At 60.0% G+C, this 938-nt stretch overlaps 1 protein-coding gene across 1 annotated transcript in view; it reads right to left on the bottom strand.

The window, feature by feature from the left end:
• The window catches only part of Psmb8 (proteasome 20S subunit beta 8), a 3,609-nt gene extending 3,166 nt beyond the window's left edge, over nucleotides 1-443 (bottom strand). Inside the window, exon 1 of the mRNA XM_031347011.1 lies at nucleotides 16-443. Coding sequence (XP_031202871.1) covers nucleotides 16-197 — 182 coding nt within the window. The 5' untranslated portion in view covers nucleotides 198-443. The remainder of the gene's footprint in view (nucleotides 1-15) is intronic.
• Nucleotides 444-938: the final 495 nt, after the last annotated feature.

Raw genomic sequence — 938 nt, 5'->3', positions numbered from 1 at the left:
CCGACCACCACCCACCCCCTGCATCTCTCAAGAACGCCCACAGGCCGCACCTGCATTCCCCGGGGAAGTGCGAGCTCCGGAGCTTGCACGGAGAAACTGTAGTGTCCCGGGTCCGAGCGAACCCCGCTTCCCGCATCCAGGGCAGCCCACTCGGGCCGCTGCCCCCGAGGGGCACCGCACAGATCCAGTAACGCCATGATCACTGAGCCCCGAGATCCGTCGACTCTCCGACGAGGAAGTGAAAGCGAAAGCCACAGTACCAAGGGGAGGGAGCCAGTCCCCCACCCCCATCCCCTGCCCTCTCCCAGTGGAGCCCAGTCAATGGGTGTCTGAACTAAAACAAGTGTTGGGGACGAGTTTTCCTGCTGCCACGTCGGTGAAACCAGCTAGAGAATGGGCTGTGGGGTGGAAGAGAAGGTGAGCCTTCGGAGGCCGCCTAGCAGTGGGGTACGTGAGGACCCACAGGCGGGGCGCGTGTGGGGGGCATCTTCTGGAAACAGCGGAGGACTGAATAGGGTCCTGTCACCTAAAGAGGCGTTCTAGTTCTAGTACGTTGGGAGCTGAGTGGAGCACTGAGCAGATTCACCCAGGCGTGCGTCCTGGGGGCAGCACTTAAATAACCATCATTTTTCTAGAAACTGGAAAATGTGATAAAGGGGTGCACAGGGTCTTTAGGTCCTGGGACGACCAGAAAAAAAATGGGGAAGGACGAACCAAGGAGAGGGCCCAGTTCGGGTCTTTCCATGTGTCCCTCCTAGCGCCCCTCTCGGTTCAACGGTCTCACCACCCGAGGCCACCCACGAGGACGCGCCCTTCTGCCCAAGGCTGCTCACGGCGCGAAAGTCAAGGCTGAGCGCTCCTTCCTTGAATCCTAAACCCCACCTCTCTTTGCAACCTTTGCGGACCTTATCTGCCCAGCAACCGCTGACGTCACACAC

This window comes from Mastomys coucha, unplaced genomic scaffold, assembly GCF_008632895.1.
Source record: "Mastomys coucha isolate ucsf_1 unplaced genomic scaffold, UCSF_Mcou_1 pScaffold3, whole genome shotgun sequence".
Lineage (NCBI taxonomy): Eukaryota > Metazoa > Chordata > Mammalia > Rodentia > Muridae > Mastomys > Mastomys coucha.
Note: the sequence above shows the minus strand (reverse complement) of the source record. Positions and strands in the feature narration are given on the sequence as shown.